At 35.4% G+C, this 21,250-nt stretch overlaps 1 protein-coding gene across 10 annotated transcripts in view; it reads left to right on the forward strand.

Annotated features, from left to right (window-relative positions):
* DMD (dystrophin) overlaps positions 1-21,250 on the forward strand; it is a gene marked incomplete at its 5' end in the record, with an annotated part of 1,168,120 nt that overhangs the window by 800,491 nt on the left and 346,379 nt on the right. For all 10 annotated transcript variants that reach the window (XM_083855614.1, XM_083855615.1, XM_083855618.1 and 7 more), the window contains one exon: positions 2,150-2,314. In XM_083855614.1, the coding sequence (XP_083711740.1) occupies positions 2,150-2,314 (165 nt within the window). The remainder of the gene's footprint in view (positions 1-2,149; positions 2,315-21,250) is intronic.

Consider the following 21,250-nt stretch of genomic DNA (forward strand, 5'->3'; position numbering starts at 1 on the left):
AGAGTTTACCTCTCTTCATAGGTGGGATAAAAATATGTTTTGAAAACAGAGGTTGAAGTACAGCCTGTCACCAAAACTTAATCATTCATCTTCTGTTGTGCTGGATGGAATATGCCTTAGTATATTATTGGTTACTTCCCCCTTTCTCTTCCTCTCCCCAAAACCTCTACAAATTTTTCTTTCTCTCTCCTGTCTTACACCCAAAATGCTTAATTAATGTTGATTGAAAATATTTAAATTTCAGGTCCTCAAAAGTCAGCTTGGACTTTTATCTGCCTATGATACCTACTTGCTTTCAGTTGTATTTCTGTGGAACTTATTTACATTAATATTAAAGCTAGTAAACATTAGAGATTAACATTCAAAAGTTGTAAGAAAGATGAAACCAATCTTGTATGAAATTAGGCCAAGGTCTGCATAAATTTTGAGTTAACACATAAGGGAAATGAATGCATTTTTAATTGTTTTCTTTCTTTTCTGGGGCCATTCTGGAAAAGCAGATATTTAATTATATTTAAAAGATGAGGACGATAGTAAAAGTAATTTGCTTCATGGATTAGTCTTTATTAAATAGAATGTTATGAGCTGGCTATAATGAACAAGGGAGGCAATATTATATATGGCAAATCAATTTCTTGAATTACAAATACCCCTTACATGCAGTCTAAAAAAATCACATGCAGGGATTATGTAGACGAGTTATTTTGGAACCTACAAATCAATATTCTCACACCAAATTTTTAAAGAAACATACATGTCATGAGACAGTTGTGTTCCTTGCATTCTCCCAGCAGGTGATGTTTCGGTTTTAGTATCACTCATTGCTTACATGACTCTGAGTTTGGATTTATTGTCTTCTGAAAAATTTTGTCATTAGGGATTAGAAGTACAGGGCACTTATACCTCTGTAGCCAGGCAATATGATAGTAATGGCACCATTAATGCTGTTTAACTGTACAGGGAATGTGTTTTATATTGAGTGTCTGAGAAATCTCATGTTATGCCATTTTTAAGAGGGTCACTTTGGTAAAAAAAAAAAAAAAGCTTAAAAAATGATCACTGGGAAACCTTACTTTTCATGATATGGGAAACTAACAATATTTCCTGGCTGATTTTACTGATGAGCTGCACTTGTTCTGTATCTGCCCAAGCCCCGTATTAGCTGCAGGGTTTGTTTTTTGTTTTGGTTTTGTTTTTTGGTTTTTTTGGGTGAGGGGTTGGGTTTTTTGGGGTTTTTGTTTGTTTGTTTGTTTGTTTGTTTTTATTGTTGTTGTTTTGTTTTTGGTTTTGTCTTTGTTTTTTGGGGTTTTTTTGGGTTTTTTTTGTAAAGTACAGATGGTTTCTCCCCTAGTGTATGTTTGCAATGTTGCCTATTGTGTAGCATTGTGACACCTCAGCTCTCTAGATATAGAAAACATTCTGGGAAGGACAGCATGGAGCTTTGTGTTGGCTTATTTATTGCCAGCCTGTCTCTAAGTTACTCCAAGTGCTTCAGAGCTGGGTTTGAACTGTGTCATTCACTGATTCCTAATTTCTAATATTGTTGGCATAGAAGAATGTGCTTAGTTAAAAATCTGACTGCTTTGAATGCAAATCAGAGAACCAAGTTGCCTGATCTGAATTGATGATACATTTCTTCATTATTTTTCTTCACTGTGTGCATCTGCTTATGCATATATGGATCCAATTGGCAACTCTAAACACCTTATAAGAAAACACATGCTTATAAATATCTACATTCAAGGTGTCAAGAAAGGTTAGCTATAATTGAAGTGATCAATTTCATGTTTTCAATTTTTTTCCTGATTAAAAATTAAGCTTTAAAACAATTTAGTATATCGAGATAACTTTTTTTTTTACTAAAAATACTAGTAAGGTTTTATTTTTTTCTTTAAATTTTATTTTAGGTTTCTGTATGTGTGTTTTGGTGTTTTGCTGGGTTTTTTTTAGGACAGAATGTGTTTCAACTGAATTGCAAGATACCTGCCCTAATAATGTGATTGTTGGGTCTATTCTCTTTCCCTTCTTCAAGTATATAAAACTTGTATTTTAACATTTTATATACATGTATGTATGTGTAGCATGAAATTGTTTTATAGGTTGTTTGGGTTTTTTTTCACTAAAACAATGTCTTCTCATATTTCTTCAGGTGTCCAAAGAGCTTCCAGAAAAACAAAAAGAAATAGAGATTCTGCTAAAGGATTTTGTTGAACTTGATCAACAACTAAATCAGGTGATATTGTGGGTAACGCCTGTCAAGAACCAGCTGGAGCTTTACAACAAAGTGGGTCAGCCAGGAGCCTTTGATATTAAGGTAAAATTTTCTCTATTTTAAAAAAGCATTGGGGTCCTTAGTGGTCAAAAATTCAGTTGCAGCATCAGCTGTATAATGTTTATTAATGATGTAACTTTGAGGCAATTGTTCCCAGAAGTTCAAAACTCTTTGAATTAAGGAAACCTTTATTCTTTTTGGCTGAATGATTTCTAGTGAGAGGGCAGATTAGAACTAATAGTTCCAAGATGACATATAACCTATTGTTTTTGCCATATTATATGCATGAAACAATAGCCCCAAAAGTCAATGCATCAAATTTTAATATAAGGTGAACTTAAATTCATGATATCAATGTTGAATAATTAAAGCTATTTCATTAAAGCTATTATGAGTACATGAAAATCAGAACATTTAGGACCATAATGCAATTCTGATATTGCAAGGAAAGATATTTAACTGTACAGGTAACACTCCAGAATCAATAAAGGAGATTATCTAATATGTTTGAGAAAAATATTTGTAATCTGATCTCTGACAGATGTTTAAGTATAGGAAAGATGCCTGTATATGGGTTGACTGAAACCAGAGAAATTAAGGCTGAAAAATATTCTCTAAAACCAACTGGCCTACTGGGTGTATACTTAGACCTTTTGGTCTTGCCTTTTATCTATACATATATGGTCTTCAAATAAACTGAGGAAATATTTAAAGTACAATATATAATCAAAATCTCTAAGGTTATAGTAGTTCAGCATCCTGTTTACATAGGTGAAGATTGAAGAGAAGACACTGAATTTCGTTTTGTATCAATTTGATGGTGCAATTTTTAGTCGAAAATGGAAAGCTGTAAATATTCAAAACTTTTCTTGTCTTGCATGAAATAGAATAATACCTGCTCCTGAGCATGTATGGTTGTGCAGAGTATGTTTATTAAGTTTACTTTAACTTAGTTTCTGCTAAGAAACTTGTTTAATGTCCAAAAACTTTTTAAGCCATACAATCGTGTTATATAAAAGACTGAATCTCAAGTCCTGTTTAGTCCTATAATTGACAGAATGAGTTCAGCAATGGCATTCATTCCCTTTCTAAAAGATAAAATTAGTGTAGCTTTTTGCAAATGTCATTATATGTACTGAATGACTGATGGAATTTTGGTTTCAAGAAAACTACAAGTCCTTCTGCAGTTTAACAAAACTTTTTAGGTGATACATATATTTTTCTATTTTGTTCCTTTATTTATAGAATGATTCCACCATTGAATTTTATATAAAATGAAAATAGGGCTAAATTTCTACAAATTATAGGACTATTGTTTTTGATACTGATTGTGAGTGAAGTGTTCTGCTTGGCTTTTCCATCTTGTGATGATGTGACTAGAATATTTTGGAAAAAAAATGGTTGAAAGAACAGGAAAAAAAAAGAAGTTGTTGGGTTTTTTTTTTGTTTTTTTTTTTTTTAAATCTGTAGTCTTGAAATATAAGGAGGAGATCATGTATGCCCTTAGAGGTGGGGGGATAATTAAGAGCTCCAAAGAAACTCAAATACTCTTTCTGTCTGTGAAAGACTCCACCATATTTCTTACACAGCTAAATTTATATCACTTTCCTGTAGAGGCTGACCTTTACTGGAGGAAGTTTTGGTTGTAGATCACTTAGTTGTGATTATAAGGACTTTAAGGATTATAAGGACTGTAATCATATGAAGTGTATTTGCTCTTTATCTGCATGTTATCTATGTGGATTGCTTTTAAAAGACATAGATTTAACTTCTTTAGAATGTTGAATTGGGTTTATCCAGACTGTAGGGGTTTTTCTGACAGAGAGAATCTTCGTTTAAGATTCTTTATTAATTATCTCTGAAGGCAGATTATATCCTCAGAACGTTTTTTTAAGATTAAGCAGTGTAAGACCATTAATAATTACAAAACACATTAAGAATGAGTAGATATAATAAGAAAGCAGACAATTCTTGACAGTGTTCAATTTTGCACTCAACTTCAAACATTCAGACCCATGCTAACATGCTGCCTGTCCTACACTGGGTCAAGCCTACACACCCTCTCGAATAATTTTTGAAATATTTATATTTATGCCTATTTTTAAATTGCTATCCTAATTGCGATTTAAATTAATTTAAATTGCTGTGGCTAATGTGTACCTTTAACAAAATAAAGGATGTGTGTGCTGCCTATTGAAAGGATGTGTCTTTTGCTCTGGTATTCCCAGAAGCTGTACAAATATTCAACGTTTATTTTGCAACCATTTAGTGCCTTCACCAATATCCAAAGAACACTGAAGTATATCCTACAGGATTTCATAACTCCTTTTCTCAGAAACAAGAGTGATACTTATGATCACCTAGTAGAATGAAAAGCATGATGATAATATTCATAGAAAAGAGACTGGATGCAAAATTATAAAAATAATCGGTTTGGACATTCTAAAAGCTTGGAAGCTCTGAAGAAGAAGTTTAAAACTGACTGTTGCACTTGTAAATATAGCAGTGAAGTGAAAAACACCAGGTTCATGTAAGTCCTCAGGAAAACCAGACTATTTTGATTATAGGCTTCAATGTAATGGCCTGCAAATTTTAATTTCATTTGAGACATTGTCTTTTATGAAATTTCTGTCAATGTTCTTCATATTCTTAAGCCTGCAAAGTTCTCCTTTCTTCCCAGCCATTAAGTCCTCTACTGACTCTTCTGTTTTCTAAGCTGCTTTTTCAGGAAAAGAGTTCCAAAATTAACGTGACTAGGTATAAACTTCGTGTATTGTAAGGATTTTAATTTCTGAAGGCCACAAAATATTGAGTGTTAAAATTTTTCTGACCTCAGAACCAGGTTGAAATTAATGATAAGAACATGTGGGGTTGGATAGGTAGAAGAGAAAGAGGATGTGGATATGTGTTTATTTTAAATGGATGGCTGGGGTGTCTTTAGCTAGTTAGCAATATTGTGTTGAAGTAATATGCCTATTTTAAAGCAAGTTTCTTGCATTTTTACTTATATTTAGCAAATTTTAATTACAGAAATTTGTGGTAGCTAAATTTAAACTTGACACACAAACTAAAGTGCATCTAAAATACCAATTATTAATATTCTGAAAGAATTTTCCAAAATACAGTGATTTCTGTCTCTCAAAACCATAGCAACCTTTGCTTCTGTCATGCAACTATAATCTGATAACTATGATTACATTTTCTTCCTTAAATTAAGGGGTGCAATAAATGCAGATCCTTATCAGATGATCTGATTTAACCTTTTAAATAATATTGATCTATATAATTCATGCATATATCAAGGAGAATATCCATGAATTTCACTTTCACAACTCACACTGATAACTTTCCATTTCTTTGAATTAATACCAGTTTAAAACTTACTCATACCTTTTTTCCACCTGCAAAAATAAGCAATTAAAAAGATATGAGATGTCCCTTAAATTTACTTAGGACAAAAATTAAATAAGATCTCCAGCAGTGTTAACCTTTAATGGTGGCACAAAAGTAATTCTATGAGAGTAAAAAAGCTGCAACCAAAGGCGAAATTATTACATGTTGTTACAGAGAACTTCTCAAAGTAACACTTTGAACACACAATACATAATTGGTCTTGGTGACAGGTAGAGCAATTAAAATCCCTCCTATAGCTCTTAAAATTCGTATCCATTAGCAATTATGAAGTGCCCAGGACCATTTTTTGGCCTAGAGGTTAACTGGTGCAGCACAGCTTGCATCCTTTCAGCAGCAATCCCAACTCCCCCAGGAACACAGTTTCATCCAAAGTTGCTGCATGTGTCGCTGATGCTAAACCCTGACCATGGCTGGGCAGTGCCTCAGGCCTTACAGATTGTCTCACGTTGGAAGCAAAGCTCACAATTTATTGGTATGGGTAATTATGCTGAATAACTTGAGCATATGCCCTCTTCTTTTTTAGTTCATTACTTCTGTCACCACATAAAAAAATCAAGGAGGGATGAAAATTAGTTATATGAAAATAAGAGTTGTTAAGATCCAATTATTAAGAGATGTCTCTATCCAAATTAAGGTGCAAACATGATCATATGCTGAAGTCAATAATACAGATTTTATTTAACTGTAAGATGTGAGGCAGAGAGATAGAATGAAATAGAAAGGAGAAGGCAGGGGGAGAAAGAGAGAGAGAGGATGAGACAGAGACAGGTTAAGCAGAAGATAAACACCATCCATGGATCCAATAGCGTCCTGTTGGTCTTCCTTCACCCTGGGCATCTCAGTGGTGGTGGTCCCAAGTTAATTTAAAACTTTTCACTATTTAAAGACTTTTTCAAATGAAGGAATTATTGTTTATTGGCTAAAGTTCATGGTTCCAGATGCTTAATACCTGTTGTTTCCTACACATGAATTTTAAGTTTAGTACAAATGTACATAGAGGGATAGACTCTTTAGTACTTCACAGTAATGCAGTTAGAAAACAGAAGAATAGAAGATGCAGACATAAAGAGACTGGACAAGTCCAGCATGATCCTTGGTCACCCATGTGGAGTAAGACCTTGTGGTGACCAAGGAACGTACAGGGTGACTTGGTAGTCCTACTATCCCTGTATCACTTGAGGCTTTGGGCAACATCTCAGCTTCTAAAGTATGTACAGGTGTCAGTTTAAAAGGCATCAAAAAATGGTAAGAAAAATGTGAACACTAATAAATTGTAGAAAAAATCTTTTTAGGTATTCAGTCCCAGAAAGTATATTGTACTTTGCAACAGCATTTACTATAAAATACATTCCATGCTGATTTTTTTTTTTCTTAATTTCAGGTCACTCTGCTATCATAACTCTACACTTATTTCAAAGAATTAAAGTATGGCTCAGTAAACCCTAATATATTTTATGCCATTGTGATTTGTCTTTGTAATTTTCTTGGCCACAATTTAGAGGCTGTAGTGCCAAAATCAGAACCCACACCGTCAGTTAAGCATGATAATTTTTAGCAGTGTTGTCAAAAATCACACTTGAGCTTTAATAACTCATTTTGCATTACATAAGAAATGTATTGAGTAAGAGTAGAGAAAGAATTCTTCATTCTCAGGATCTAGAAAGCCTCTGTAGCTGAGGTGCAAACCTCTGGAGCTGCTTCACTCATTATTTTCTTCCTTAATTACAGTTTTCTTCTATAAACTGTCATATATATATATATATTAGAATTTAAGAAACTATCCAAATAAATCAACATTGAAATGCATATTTGCATGCTACAAATTTAAAGTATTAGGATAGATCTTTGTTTTTTGTGTTGAATATTTTTTTTACCATGTTGACATGATAATTTCCAATAATAGCATGATATGTAGAGTGGATCTCTGAAATACTCATGTATATTCATGGAGAAGGCATGAAATCTACATCTATAAGAAAATCTTGACTCCTCTGCTACTTGTGAATGCTGGAACACTTCCAGGTTTGCAGTGTACCAGCTTCTCATGCATGTAGAATATATTTCATGTTGTGTCTTTTACAACTCTGGTTTCCCAAGCTTGACAGTCTGACTCTGCCTGGGTTCATTCTTTGACCTGGGTTTACCCTCATTCTGATAGCTATTTTGCATGATTTAGTATTCATACTTGACAAACTTAGATGGTATCATCATGACTTTCCAATTTTACAAAATGGTGCAAAGGAAATAGTACAACAGTTGTTTACATTATAGCATGGAAAAAAGGATAGAAGTACTTAACAGAGCAGCTCTGTTTACGATACAGCTTCTGCCAGCACTGGTGTCTAAGCCGTGGGTTTTATAGTCACAGTCAGTGGATGCAGCCATGGCAGGAAAACCTTTCACCAATGACATGCTGAAGTTCAGCTCTTACTATGTGATTGTTTTTTACATGTTGGTACTTTTTTTTCAATCATTAAACTTCTCTCAGTACTACTGACTATGTAATGCCCTGATTTTCCTGGTCCTGTTCTCAGTTTGTGTTGATCAGCTTTATTTTTCTTAGCCATATTTCTTCCTCTGTCAATAAAAATCCACAGCTCGAGATGTGCATTTTCTAACTCCTGCACATTCAAATGTTGTGGTTTTGCTGGTTGTATTACCACAATCTTTATTCATATAAGTAAACCTGAATCCTAGAAAGTGATGGCTGATTTTCAATTCTTAATGCAACCATATCCTCTCAGTGTAAAAATGAGGCCCTGCAGGATAACATGGGTGATATGAAATACTGTCTGTCAGTGAAGAAATTTTGACATGAGGAAGTTTCATTTAGCATTTTCAGAACTGCCTGGTTCCTGACCCAAACAGCACTATCTACAATTTTGCCTTTCTTCTTGGGCTCTCTAAGGGTAGCCTTGCTTCTTTCAAGTCTGTGGCAATTTCACAGTATTTTGATATACATTTCCCAGGGTACTTTGGCAGTAATTTGGGCTAGAAATGTATGGGATAACCATCTAACAGCAGGAGATAGTAGATTTAACAGCAGAGAAAGCTGTGTAGCAATTACTGAGGTGTGGACATCCATGAACTTCTAAGAGGATGGTCTCCACCTTCCCTTTTAATCTAGCCGTCACTGTCAAACGTTTTGCCAGGTATTCATTTTCTTGCCAGAAATATTTGTATTAAAAAGAGCCCCCAAAACAAGCACACAAACATTGCTGGGCTATTAAAATATTATATTAAACATTTATACAGAAACAGTTACAACTCTTGCGTGTGGTATGGCAACCCTGTAGCTGACTTTGAAAATTCAACAATATGTCGTCTCTGAGATATGCATAGAATTAGTATAGTTGGTTCAGTGTAAGGTCAGAAGATGCTGCTCTGGTCATCCAGTCAGACCTGCTCTATAAAGTCATCCTTTCAGCTTTTTGCCTTATTTTCTGCTTGAACTGCAACACCTCTCTCAAAAATAATAATTAAAAAAATCCCAGATGAAACCAAACCAACCAAGACCGGTTTCTAATTTCCACATATGAACAGTCATCCACATCTCCTGGTAAATTACTGCAATGGTTGATTTAAAAACCTTCACATTTTTCCTCAGCTGAGTTTAACTCCATCTTTCTGTCACTGCTTTGTTTGCCAAACTAGAGAGAGGTCTGATACTGTTTTAATAGGCAGTAATTAAGTTCTTTCCGAAATCCTGTTTGTTCACTATCAGTACTGTTGTTCTAATTCAGACAAGAAAGCAAATATGGAATATCTAATTAGTATTAGTTCAAAAAGCAATTATTGTAGTGGTCAAAGCAATTATTTTTTTGGTCCTGATAATAATGTGGTTATCTTTAATCACAATCTTTTTTTTTGGCTAAGTCAGATAATTAGAGTCTAAGTAGGTGGCAAATGTTGCTATAATGGAAGTTATAGTCACTTCTGCATTGTCTCCTTAATGGAACATTTAAGGGCATACATGAGCACTTTGAAATGTGTTTATTCTGATCCAGTCATCCAGATTTAATATACTTAAACCTTTTAGGGATACGTTATTCTGAACATGTGGATGTAGACCTATACTTTACACTTTGAAACAGCTTTGCCTACGGCATCAACAATATGTGGAGCTCCAAAGTAATGGCTCAAAGTTGTGCAAATACTGACCTTTATATCATCCTACTGACTGTTCTGCTGAGATTTGTTTATTTCAGTTGCAAGAAAAAAAAGGGAATATTGGAAGTGATGCTGCTGTAGTTGACAGCTTAAGAAATACCTTCAGAAAATCTAACCAACTTTTTTCTTGATTTATCTCAGTTTTCTTTTCCTTAAATATTTATTTCCTCATAGTCCTGTTCAATCCCAATTCTGTGCATGACAGTACCCCAAGTCATTGAGTGTTTTAATTAGAGATTCCTAGATATCTTGCTTACAAGAAGAACCCTAGAAAGCTTCAAAGCATGGTTAAATTCATGCTGGTTTTGGAATTACAGAGTGAGAATAATAGGGTTTTCTTAGGTATATAAAAATCAAAATGACTGAATAAGGCAGACCAGAAGTAAAAGCTTTCTTATTACAACCCACTGCAACTGTGACTGAGATAAAATTAACATTTTGCAATCTGTTACAGTCAGATTGCACTTTTTAAATGTAGTCCGTGTAACATTTGTGGTGTGCTAAGGCTTTAGAAAAATACTTTAAGTGGGAGCTAAAAGCTTTTTTTAGAGACAAAAAGCCCAACTTCTTTCTAATATATACATAGTAAACCTGTTTTATTGTGTTGTGATGTAGTCAACAAGACACTCTTAGTCAAAAACAATTTTAGAACCCAAATTATGTAAAGAATGAAAAGTATGTTGTCTAGTAAGATAAGAAAAGCTTACAAATAGGCTAATAGTTATATGGTTTTAGTTGCTCATAAATTTTTCCTGTTACCGTGGATTATTTACTTCTGTATTTAGGGTTTGAAATCTAAAGGTCAGTATTTTTATAAGTCAAACAGTCTAAGTCTTCTGAAAAATTTAAATTCACATATTTCTTCAGCCCTACTCAATTAGCATAATAAAACTCGTCGTTTTCTTTTGTTTGCTCTCCAGTCACGCAGTCCAGAAACACCTTAGTTAACCTAGAAAAGAAGTCTCTAGTACCTCTGTTAGCTTTTATTACTGATAGCAATCTTCATTTAATAACATTTTCATTTATTTTTTTCCATCTAAATCATTCTGAGTTTCTGAGGCAGTGAAATTTTATTTACTGAATTGCTACTTCAAATAGAAGATTTTGAAAGAACAGAAATGCTGCAGAAGGAATTGAGCAGTATTGTTTTGGTGTTTAAAAGAGCCCTGGAACATACTCTAAGCTTGTGAAGGACTGGTGTACTTTGATTTTGAGGTTTGACTAGTGGTAGTCAAGAAAACAAAGGATGAATTCTATATTCTATATATTCTATATCTTAAGTGCTGTTTCACCTTATTAGTTATCGATTATATTCTTAAAATCAATACTTTTTGATTGTAGAATTAATCTTAAATTAGTGGAAAAGTTCATCTGCTAGTTTGGGTGTGCATAAAACAGAGGCTTTTTTTTCTTCTGACGTTTCTTCTTTTCTTTTTTTTCTTCTTTCCCCTTGGAAAGAAGGAGGAAATGGCAGCAAATGTAAAAAGTACACAGAAAATTTCTTATACGGAAATGAAAATACAGATATTTACCCAACCTTATTCCATATTCCTCTCTGTCTGACTGAACAAGCTGAACAGTGTAGTAGAGGCATACATCAAGTAAACAGTGTTTAAGTTTTCTTCTTTTGCATTTCTGGACTTTATTTTAATAATATGCATATTACCATTGCATGCATTTGGGGTTTATTTTCATTTAATACTTTCAGAAATTCTTTGCCACTGCAATGATTTACTCTTTTTAGGATTAAATGGCCTGGGATGCTCAGCTTGATTCCAGTTCCCCTGCTGTTAAAAGAGGAACTGAAGCTGCTCTATTCCAACCTGAAGAGACAACCCTATCCTTCATGTTCTACAAATGTCTGCAGTTGGTTCTCCTTACCTCTGCAGGAGAGCTCAGGATGTGTGGGATGGAAGGAAGGATGTGGGGAGAGGGCAGGAGGAGAGGAGAGAGGTAGTACTGCCTGCTCCTCCTCCACTTATCTGTTGAAAGCTTTAGGAGTCATCATACCTCCTTCTAACCATAGGAAGAGGTTAAAGCTGCACTTTCTGGGTATTCTTTCTAGTCTTTATTTCAGCACTACCATTTCCCCTGGAAAACTGTTTTCCTGGGTGATTGTGACAGATTTAGGTTATTATAGATGATGAGGACATGGAAAGGGTGGACAGAAATGCAAGTCTCATTTAAGGAATGGATGGAGAAATGACACTTCTGGATGGGAAGTGAGTTGGCAGAATGGAGAAAATCATGTTTCTACTGCTAGCTCACTGAAAACCCTGCTGACCCTTTCAAATCATCTTCTCCAGACAATATAACAAACCACTTTATATTTTCCAGCCACCTTTGACTCCAAATGCTCTTGCAATCTCAATGGCCATTTCTCCCTGCTTACTCAGTTTCCCAATTTTTTCCCTTTACTCCCTCCTTATCTCTGGGCCATCACTCACTCCCCCTGTACTCCTCTACATTGAGTCCAGTTCCAAGGCTTATACAGCCTTGATTTTTGCTTATACTGCTTCAGACTCTCTCTTGGTGTAGAATTTGTATCTGTTTACTCTCTGTGGTGGTCACTTGTCATATATTTAAAATGGTATATTAATTTTATTTTTGGCAGCTTAAAACTGACCATCCTTAAAAAAAAATAATAACCTTTTATTTAAAAAAAAAAAAAAAAAAAAAAAAAAAAAAAAAAACACAAAAAACATGTATTTGGATTTTGTCCTTGATAACTTTGAATGACAATAAGAAGGCTGTCAGCTCTTGTCAATCACTTAATTATATACTTGACAACCTTAAGTCAGAACAGAAGAGAAGAGCACAGCTAAGGAGTAGCAAACCTAATTCTAGATAAATGAAAGAAAATTACCCCACAGGAGAGAATAAAAATGCCAAATGGACCTTGCTGTATTTTTTTTCCATCAGTCATCATCTGTCATTTTTTTCTTGACAATCTAGGCCCAGATAAGTCAGATTTTAACACTTTTCTGATTCTTTTACCTTTTCATTTTGGTAACATACGTTTGAAGGAATAGTTTTATATACATTAAGAGATAGTGTAGTTTGTCTATAAGAGCATATTAGGAATATGTACCTCAGAGATCTGTCTCATATACTGGCATCAACGCCTGATTTGGAAAAAAGCTGAATTGGGAAAACTTCTGATGATGAAATTTAAACTACCTGTATCTTGATATTCTGTGCCTAGATCAGTTATGGCCCTTCCCTGAAATTTTCTTATGGGACTTGGAGGAGCAACCTGATCAATCTTTTGTTTGTGAGCTTGAGCATTTAAATTTTAAAGAGTGTGTCCAAATCTCTTCTGAAGAAATTCCAGTTGCAAGAATACTAAACAATATTAGCTGCAAGTGGATTGTGAAAATATGGCAAAACTTTCCCAATGAGTAATCCTTGTAAATTTAATATATAACAGACTTTGCAGTCATAAGGATGGATTGTAAACACAGTGTCCCAGCATCTCAGGAAAGGAAAGATTTTTGAAAGGTGTCAAGTATTTGATGTGTAGTAGTACTGTTTTTATTGGAAATAATGAATAATGAATCAAGATGTGATTTCATTGTTGAAAGCATAAGCTTTTTAGAAGTGTGGGTGAATTGGTTAGAAGTTAGTGAGCTAGTACCTCAGTTTTGGTTTTTGGCTTCCTTCTTGTACTACTGATAACACCTCAGGTACTCTTCAAAGTGTGCTTAATATAAGCAAACAAATAAATACAAAAGCAAACTTAGAGACATGATGAGACAGTTTACCAAGGCTCTAGTGAAATCAATACCAAAAACTATAGCTTGCTTCAGTGTAGTTAGTTTTTCTAAGATAGGAAATTTCCTCTCCTATTCAACAAAATACAGTTTTCTAGCATTCTCACCATCTTTTTCTTATGCTCTTTTCTTTACAGAAAACATTTTATCACTTCAAAATGCAGCTCATGAAAGGTCTTGATATTCTTGATAATAGGATATTATTTATGAAACAGCAACTCTGTTTTTGTAAGATTATATATTTTTTTCCTACTGATCACAAGCAATTTAAAATACTGGAATCTGAAGGAGAGCTCATTCAAATGAACAATTACAGCTGCACAAGGTCCTGTTAGCTTTGGCTTCATTTGCTTTGAATTGATTGCTATGTAATAAATATTAGAAACAGGCAATGTATGTCTTCATAGTTTTTGCACATTGGAAAAGATATGAATTCTTGGTATCTGATAGATATTCAAATGTGTGACTTGGCTGCTATTATTTTAGCTGATATTTTAGAAAAAAATTGGTTTATTTTTTACTTGCTGATTTAAGTAAAAATAAAAATGTATGCCTAGAGTGATCTTAGTTCTTTCTCACACTACAGTTAGTGAGATAGAAATCTCTAAATCCTGTTGCAGATTATGTAAATGCAGCTCTGACATTAGGTATAGTGCTGTAAAGCTTAACTCTTGTGAGATGCTCTTGTAAAGACAGTCAATGCATTTCACTGGAAAAATTTTACATTTCAAGATGCTTGGCAGAGCAAGTGGGAATACTTTCTGAAGAGTTGTGGGTTAATGATGGCAGGCAGCTCAGCCCCACACAGCTGCTTGCTCAGCAGCTGCCCCCTGACCCATCCCTACCTTCCCAGTGGGATGGGTAAAAGAACCATAAGAGCAAAGACGAGAAAACTGGTGGGTTGAGATAATGACAGTTTAACAGGTAGAACAAACCTGGCCATGCAAACAAAGCAAAGAAGGAATTCATTCACCAGTTCCCAAGGGCAGGCAGGTGTTCAACCGTTTCCAGGAAAGCTGGGCTCATTCACAGATTACAGTTACTTGGAAAGAGCAGCTCTTTTACTCCAGATGTCCCCCTTTCATCCTTCCCCACAGCTTTTACTGCTAAGCATTAGGTCGTGCTCTGGGATAGCCCTTTGGTCAGTTGGGGTCAGCTGTTGCTCTGTGTCTCCTCCCAGTTTGTTGTGCACCTGCAGCCTGTTTGCTGGTGAAGCAGGATGAGAAACAAAGAAGGCCTTGAGTTTGTGTCAGTGCTACTCAGCAACAGCTAAAAGATGCCTGTGTTATCAACAGTTTTCATTGTAAATGCAGAACATAGTTCCATCCAGGCTGCTGTGGGGAAAGTTAGGTTCATTCCCAGCTATACCCAATGTATCCATTTAAACCTGGGCCCTTCTGAATAGCATTTGCTTACTGGTTATTTTCATTTTTTATAATAAAAATTTTCTTTTTTCTAGATGAAATCAATGGTCATGCTTCTAAAAATATCAACTTCTGATAACATACTTATTTAGGGAAATTAAAACAAAAGGTGCCACCACTCTGAGTGTGGGTATAACTTCTCCATTTCATTTGCAAACCAGGCAGTTGAAAATGAGCCAACAGCATTCTTTCCATACTAAAAGAACATAAATTCTGTTTACTGAAATCTACCTCCGCTTCTGCTGTTGGAGTAATGTATTGGAGCAGTCTTTGCCATTCCTTCTAGTGAAACTGTTGGAAGATAAATGGTATAAATACATCCTCATCCACATTCTTTTAAAATAATTTATGAAAGACTAATACCAGAAGATGAGCACATCTAAAAACATGTTACAATTAACAAACCAGTGCTAGACCAGTAACAGATTTTGATTTTGATTTATTTTCTTTTTTTGTAGTCAGAAACGTCTCCGAAAATTATTTTTTTACTAAACTTGAAAAGAGAATCAAAATTTGCAGATAATCCCTAAGAAAGAGAATAATAACCAACCAAGAATTTGATTATAAAATAAATAAATGTCAATGCTTCTCTCAAAAAATAAATTATTTTTAAACCAGCTTATTGAATAAAACTTTATTATTTGTACAATAAGAGAAAATAAATTCTGATTTCTCTTTCCTGTTTACAAGAAGAAATAAAAAATTTTCATGACTCAATATTTTTTAAATTATCACCAAATTTCACTTGCCAGTCAAGGTGCTTGTGGTGTACCCCATATCTGCTACTGTGTTGAACTGAATAACTTTTCTTCCTCTAAAGCTGCTGTTCTTTAGCATCTAAGAACACAGAATACTAAGAGAGCTAGAAAACTTATTGTGACTTCCCTTATTTTCTTGAATGAATTTCACATTTTATTTCTCTGCAAAATTTCCTCTTTCTCCATCAGTTCTCATGGATTTGTTATTATCTCTTTTTTATTATGCACTGAAAATAAGAGAGGATCTGCAGTCTTGGAACAGAAGCCGGTATTTTATCCTGTGTCCTGTCCAGTCTCAAAATAAAATATTCTGAATCACATCCGATCTCAAAGAATTCTTCTGACTGCACCTTTTCACAGTCCAACTGGATGATTAACTGTGTTTTATCAGTATATGACCACCATAGCCAAATTGTTTTCATATACTGTATCTGCAGGTCATGTCTTTACAGCTAATAATTTCATCTATCTTCAGTACCTCCAGGAAATTTCCTTTTCAGGACAGACAGCTGCAATGGATAGATAGTGATTTCTCTGCGTGAGGAAAAAATTACTATATTTCATCTCCTCTAGAAGTACAGAAGAAGCTCACAAATTTCTGATAGCCAGCAGGAAAACATGCTTTGGATAAAACATTTCACTCTGCAGAGTGGCAGAGTTTGCAATTTCAGGTGCTTTGCATGGCTTAAATTTTCGTATCTTAGTTCCAGTTCTTTGTGGTGGATTTCCTTGTTCTTTTCATTCCTTCCCTTTTCCAGTGCTAGGAATAAGACATATTGGAGGGAAGAGGATGATGAAAAGCACACCAAGTTTTAAAAGACATTATGTTGGCATAATTTACAAACTGCATGAAGACTGCACTTGTAGGTTTGCAAAGTAGTTATGAGCTCAAAAACTGCACTTTCAGAAGAGAGAGGTCCTTCACATACTGTTTTTTTCTGTGTAAGGATTGTTCCCCCTCCATAATATTTCAAAACTTTGCCACATATGTCGAGAGTTATAGTTGTATCAATTTTCCAGATTCTCATTAAAAAGAGATGTCATTTGTTTGCATACTTTACTATAAAAAGCTGAATGTATCTCACAATATTCTTTTCCACATTAAGATTGCTTCTAAGATGGGCTTGGGATCAAATTTTATTCTCACACATTTAAAAGAATAGTCAGTTAATATAATAGGAGAAATAATTATTATTTTATTTAATCATTAAAATGCATTTTTAGAGGCAGGTGCATACAAATGTTTGTCCACTAGTTACAGAAAAAAAATTAGTGATAAACTAATTTTACACTATTTGACTTAAGCCACTAATGGAAAGGTCTTTAAATTGAATTGCTTCAGGGGGTTATTTTGTACTATTTTTCATAAATCCCTAAGATAGGAAGGTGTATTTAAATTCTGTAATTCGGATGTTCACAGAGCATTTTATTTCTATATAGAGATAACTAAAATATTCAGAAAGTTATCAAACCTTTTCATCTGTTACATAAAAAAGAACAGTAAGAGCTTGCCCTTCCTTGAATTTTATCCAAATTGATTAAACTCTTTATTCAGGAAGTTTAAATATTGTCAACTGCATTTTTCCCCCAGTGAGTTAGGTTACAACTGAAGATGGCGACAGAACTCTCTATAGCATATCTTAGATGTATTCTAATAGTATTGTATAAATATCTAAAGTGACTCCAAGAATGCTGTTGACTCTACTATATGACCTGGCATCAAGATCTGATGCTTACTGTGGTGCAGCTGAACTTTGATGTATTTTAATTAAGTCTCCTCTGACCATTTTTCTTTGTGGTGGGGCTTACCTTGTTATCCTGCTTCATGAGTGAGAATATGCAGAGTTGAGTCAAAGGAAAAAAATGAAGTCACTTTTTAGAATCAGAATTCTTGAAAATGGGAATATACTCATAATTTCTATCTACTGCCTTTTTTTTTTTTTTTTTTTTTTTTTTTTTTTTTTTTTTTTTTTTAATGTGAGTAAAAAAATGAGGCACTCAGAACGTCACCACTTATTTATAGCTTTTTCCTCAATGTGTGGGAATAGTAACTTGAAAGACAGGTGTGAATTCTTGCTGGAATTTCACATTTACAGCTGTTAATAAAGAAGAATAATGTCGTAGGTGACTGCTTTCAAGGGGAAATGAGGACTCTGTATACAAACTGGATCCATCCCACAGGAAAGACTTTTGCCTCCCTGGGTCCAGACAAGAGACAAGATTAACAGACTCCCTGGACTCTGATTATTACCCATTTCTGGTTGTCAAAGTCATCAGTGAAAATTCTAGAGCAATCAAAAAGGACTTCAGGGCACTGGGATGACTGGTTTAAGTGACAGGAGCAGAGGTGGTTTTCCTCAATCCCTTTGGTAGCAGTAAAGAATGCTGAAAGATCCAGGAGAACTCACCTGATCACTATATGGCTTAAAGATTGTTTGTCATTGGGAAAACGTTGGTCTTTTTGATCATGGGGTAGTTTATATGGCACCAACCCTATTGGAGAAAGATGGAATTTACTTGTCTGGAACAGGGAAATGTTTGCAGTTTGCAGAGAACACTGAGATGGGCAGGCAGGAGTGTTGATGTTTAGGAGGGCAGGAGGGCTCTGCAGAGGGATCTGGACAGGCTGGAGCAATGGGCTGAGGTCAGAGTCTCAATAAGGCCAAGTGCTGGGGCCTGCACTGAGCTCACAACAGCCCCAGAACTGCAGGCTGAGGGAAGTGTGGCTGGAAAGGTGCCCAGAGGAAAAGGAGCTGGGGGTGCTGGTCAACAGCAGCTGAACATGAGCCAGGTGTGCCCAGGGGCCAGGAAGGCCAATGGCACCTGGCCTGGATCAGCAATAGTGTGGCAGCAGGACCAGGGCAGGAATTGTCCCCCTGTACTGGGCACTGGTGAGGCCACACCTCAAATCCTGTGTCCAGTTTTGGGCCTTTCACTGCAAGAAAGGCATTGAGGGGCTGGAGAGAGTCCAGAGAAGGGCAGCAGAGCTGGGTAAGGGTCTGGAGCACAGCTCTGATGAGGAGCACCTAAGGGAGCTGGGGGTGTTTAGCCTGGAGAAAAGGAGGCTCTGAAGGGGACCTTACCACTTTCTCAAACTCCCTGAAAGGAGATCGTAGCCACATGAGAGTCTGTCTCTTCTCCCAGGCAACCAGCGACAGGACAAGAGGAAATGGTCTCAGACTGAGCCAGGGGAGGTTCAGGTTGGACATCAGGAAGAGTTTTTGCACTGCAAGGATGGTCAGGGATGAATATGCTGTCCGGGGAAGTGTTCACCATTTCTTAAAGTGTTCAAGATGTTCAAGTTCCAATCACTTTGTGCTATGGTTTCGCTGGCATGGTGGTGTTCGGTCAAAGTGTTGCCTGGAATCAGAGCAAACAATGTTAAAGTGCTAATATAAAGAACAGGTTTTTAATGAAAGCTTTCAGGTGCACAAATAGAGCTATGCATGCAAACAATATATTATTTCTACAATTTTTATAAGGTTAATTAATTAGTCTATCTAGCAGGTACACCCAACAGAACAACTGCCCTCGTGACCCACCTTTGGGCACGTTGGAGTGTCTCCAGGGATTTCCTGCTTTGCCTCTCAAATGCTGGTGCAAAACAAGATGTCCTTGTTAGAAATTCTTTTCTTGAAAACAAGACTAAACAGAACTTCAAAATGTGACCATAATGTGTTAAATGAGAAAGAGTTAGCTATTGTTCTAAAACATGAAAAAGGATAAGAAAGTTCTAGAAACTATAAAACTATATATTAAAAAGCTACAAAGCTAGAAATAAATAAAAAGTTGAAAACCTTTAGACATCAAAAGGTTGGACTTGATCGTGGAGGTCTTTTCCAGCTTAATGATTCTATGTGCATGATTATGAAGATCCACCTCTGAGAATTCTCATTACAAGTTAAGCTCTTCTACATCTAAATTACAAAAAAAGCATATTTAAATGTAGTTTTCTGTTATCAAGTTAAATAAATATGGAGATTTATATCTGGTTATTTCATAAAAGTTTGTTTGACATTTAAGGCATCTAAATAGTTTTAGATTTTAGATTTATTATATTTGCTTCTTGCATGTTACTGCCTTGTATTGTTCAGTAAAGGGAAATTGCTTAATGTCTCACTTTCCCTGTAAATAAAATTTCATTTAATATACTGTCTTGCTAAAAAGAGGTCATGAAACAACTTGAAACTTGAAACAAGAGGTTTTGAAACAACTCAGTATATTAATTTCAAAGTTATATTTTTTGTATTTGAAGTTTGTAATTAGGATTCCATTTTTGCATTGTATTTCACTGTGAAGGCACAGGTTTAATTACCTTGAGCTTCTCCTACCATCCCTACAGAATATGTCCAAAGGATGTAAGCTCATGGGGAAATTGATCCCAGAAGTGTTACCAGAGTTACCAGAGAGGGTGAATTGGTGCTTGTGATTCTTAACATAGACCTATACTCAGTCAAAAATGCTGCTGATATGTTTATAGGCAGTTGATCAGCCCTCCTAATATATGTGCAGCATATGTCAAACAGCCTGTCTGTGTCTGCTAGGATAGCTCCCATCTCTTGAAATAACATATGCCAAGCCATCAAACTTTATCTTCCATTGGCATACACACCAGAGGTTTAGTCAATATATTGGTTTCAGCTAGGGAATATGAATTTTTTGAGTTCTGAGCTATATCAATAAACTTTCATAGTCCAGATGGGGCTGTAGACAAGTCCTTGCCACATTTTCAGCCTGTGACTTTGTTCAGCAGGTTGAATTGGCATGTTGTTTGAAATGCAGAAGCCAGTGTGGCTTATTCAGCAGCAGGCTTTCATCAGTTTGGATGCACTGCTTTAACACCACTAAAAATTCACAGATAGTGCGTCATGGAAAAAAGGTAGCCTCTGATTCTTGTTTATACTTGTTTGAGAAACAGCAGTTTCCAGTGATGATGTATTTTAATTTGCCATGTGTGTGAAAAGTTTAATTAGCATATTCATCACCCAGCCCAGAAGCAGCATTACAATTGCTTTCCCAGGCAGTTCATAAATTGTGCAATTCCTGCAGTCAGCTCTGTCTCCCAGAGACAGCTCTGCATCCTCCCACAGCAAGCAAAGTGAGTGTGAATGAGGACTTGATCAGGACTTTAAAACAAATATGACTTTGGTATTCTCTAAGAATGGATGGAAATGAGCATCAACAATTCCTGTTACCTTTAGCAGTAGCCTGTTCTGTGTGATGGTGAGAGGTCAGACTCTGCTCTGGGAGTATGCTCTTCTCCTGGACCCTGCATACCCTAGATATTAACTGTGGTCTTTTTGTGTGCAAACCAGTGGAAGCTATATTGTAGTAATTGTTATTTTCTTCTCTTAGGGAATTAAATGATGGAGCAGAATCCTGTAATTACTCTCTTGCCTGTCAACCCTATTAATAGGGTGTCACCTAGCAAATGGATTT

This window comes from Zosterops lateralis, assembly GCF_965231275.1.
Source record: "Zosterops lateralis genome assembly, chromosome: 2".
Classification (NCBI taxonomy): Eukaryota; Metazoa; Chordata; class Aves; order Passeriformes; family Zosteropidae; genus Zosterops; species Zosterops lateralis.